Below are 2,635 nucleotides of genomic sequence, written 5' to 3'. Positions count from 1 at the left end.
TGACTTAATCTATTAGATTGATTGATTATGATGACTGATTTGATTGAGTGGTGGATTAGTACTACTACTGCCGCTTTGTAGATAGTATGAATTGCAATAAGTTGGATTCTGATGAAGACCACTACTATTGTTTAATTTGATCGGTAATGGTAATGGTAATCCTAATCCTAATCCTGTACTTGATTTTAATCTTTTAATTCGATTTCGTTTGATCTCTTCTATTCTTACTGGTCCTGGTCCTACTCCTACTCCTACTGTTCCTCTTGATGGTGTTGGTGTAGTAGTTGTAGTAGTAGTAGTAGTATTTGCAGTTTTGATAGTTGAACTGATTGGTGGTGGTTGTAAGTTTGATCTTCTTCTTCTTGTGATGGTAGTAGAGGGTTGAAGTGGTTGATGATCAGTTGAGTTCATTCTAGTGAGATTAGTACTTGGTGTGAATTGACTGATTTCAATCTTAATTTCATTATTTGATCGATGATTTCGATTAATCTGTCTTCTTCTTTCAATTTCTTTAATTTCTTCATTCATCATCGATTCACTTCTATAAATTCAGATTCAGATTCAAATTTAAATTGGTTTCTTCTTTTTTGAGTAAATTTTGATGATAGACTATTGGTAAAGGACCCCACTATTTGGCGACCGCTTTTTCTGACCCGACGCCCGCCTTTCGGGTACCTCACAATCCGCCGCCCTCTTCAACCTTCACCGCCCGGTTTTGGTTTTGAAATGCAATTCAACTTAAGTTTTCATGTACAGACCCGACAATCCCCAAAAAGATAACCGTGCATCTTCTCTCTCAAATGATTTTCTCGTAATCGTAACATCACAGTATTGACATCACAGTTATTCACTTGTATTGAATTGTTATTCCTTTCCATGTATAACACCGTTTTTAAGTGTACATACTACACAATTCACAAATGAAAACAAAGACAACGGAAGAGAGAAAAGGAAACATTGAGAGCGAGCAAACTCCGCGATCCAATAAATGTAGATAGATACATGCGGTGTCAATTTCATTAAGAATCAAAAACCTAAACCCTAGCCGTCCACATACGCAATTGATCTTGATAACTCCCAATCCAAGCGGGGATGGTAGTAGTGTCCAAATTGGTTGCGTTGCGCTCCTTGCCGAATATTTTTGGAAAGGGCAGACCGTTTTGGTCTTTGACCCGCAAACTCACAAAGTGATTCTTTTTGACAAAAGCCAAGACTATTGGCACTTCCTGGTTGGGCAAAGAGCGATATGGGAAGAAAGTATGGCAACATGAAGTTTGTGGGTCCAAAAGAATGGTAGGCCGATTATAAGCACTTGCGATTACGTAGCCCATGTAAGGCATCCGCAACCAATATTCTTCAGCGCATTCGGCTTCGTCATGATCCAGGCGAAAGAGCAAGTCTTGAACCACTTCCTCCCCAAAAGATTGGTGTTTTCGGGTTTTCACCAAAGGCCTGGGAGTAGGCCAGACCAGACGTGCATGGTCTTCAGCGTGGGTTGACAGTTCTTCAAGTAATATCCTCCGCACTTCTAGAAAAGAGTGTTCAGAATGTTTGCCGACTGATGCAGCTATAGCCAAGTATCCACAATTCCCTAAAGGAGCTGGATTGAATATGGAATGGATATGTCGAACAATGAAACCCGGAAGTTGTCCCAAAATCAGTTGATCTTCTGGACTGGTGAGGGCGCTTTTCTCGCAACCGCGTGCAACCGTACTAGTTTCGATCGAATCTTCGGATGAGAAAACTGCAGTTCCGAAAACTCGACTAGCTTCAAGAGTCTTCCGGACCTTTGCATCCCCGACCGGCAGGTCCAGATCCTCAGCTATCAGCAACAAGGCTGTTTCAGGTACCAATACGCGACAAAGGAAGTAATCAGGCGAGAAAGGGGCCGCTGTGTCGATGTCCAATTGGGTACTGGAAGACTGCAACAAGAACATATCGGACAATGTCCTGAAGATGACCTCATATCCCTTTGGGCCATAACTGGTTAGGATTTAAAAGAAGTCAGTTGTATGTAGTGATCAACAAATGAGAAAATGTAGAGACTCACTAGCCAGGCTGCTCAAACTCAAACCCATCAAACTCGCCAGACATACCGAACATGGCTCGTCCCTGCTTCTTGAATTTATCCTGCGCGCACTTGAAGAAGAACGACGGGGTCTGATGTTGAATAATTTGGCCCAGATGAACCGCATGTTTACGTATGCGCCTGCAGGTGTAGAGGATAAAGAAGAAAGGCAGTCATTCAGCCAAAAGTCACTCGAGGAGGACACAGCTAACGCCCACTGACGTATCCAAAATTCCAAAGTCAATTTGCATCGGCCATCCCTCACGTCTTCCTAAAGGTATCACGTCGCGTTCGGCCTGATGAAGCGCACAATATTCGGCTGTTTGTGGAAACTACCAAGAAGGACATGAATCAGTTGAAAAGGAAAAGGGGACAAAAGAAGAAGTAGAAAGCTCACCGGGAGGTTGATGGCATTAGGTAACGCCATTAGAGTTGCCTTCAGCCTTTGAAGCTTGTCTGATGGCACTGCTGGCAAGGCCTCATCGCAGTACGGACACAGGTCCTCGTCGTCGTCGTTGGAATCGGACCACAGGCGATCAAAACTGCTGGTATCTGAAGTTTCTTCGA

The 2,635-nt window shown here is 43.1% G+C and overlaps 1 protein-coding gene across 1 annotated transcript; it reads right to left on the bottom strand.

The window, feature by feature from the left end:
• Nucleotides 1-12: 12 nt before the first annotated feature.
• On the bottom strand, nt 13-528 carry MELLADRAFT_114733 (uncharacterized protein; the record flags this gene model as incomplete). Its single annotated transcript, XM_007419741.1, has 1 exon — nt 13-528. The coding sequence occupies one exon, from the start codon at nt 526-528 to the stop codon at nt 13-15; it is 516 nt and encodes a 171-aa protein (XP_007419803.1).
• Nucleotides 529-2,635: the final 2,107 nt, after the last annotated feature.

This window comes from Melampsora larici-populina (assembly GCF_000204055.1).
Source record: "Melampsora larici-populina 98AG31 unplaced genomic scaffold MELLAscaffold_442, whole genome shotgun sequence".
In the NCBI taxonomy this organism is placed as follows: Eukaryota; Fungi; Basidiomycota; class Pucciniomycetes; order Pucciniales; family Melampsoraceae; genus Melampsora; species Melampsora laricis-populina.
Note: the sequence above shows the minus strand (reverse complement) of the source record. Positions and strands in the feature narration are given on the sequence as shown.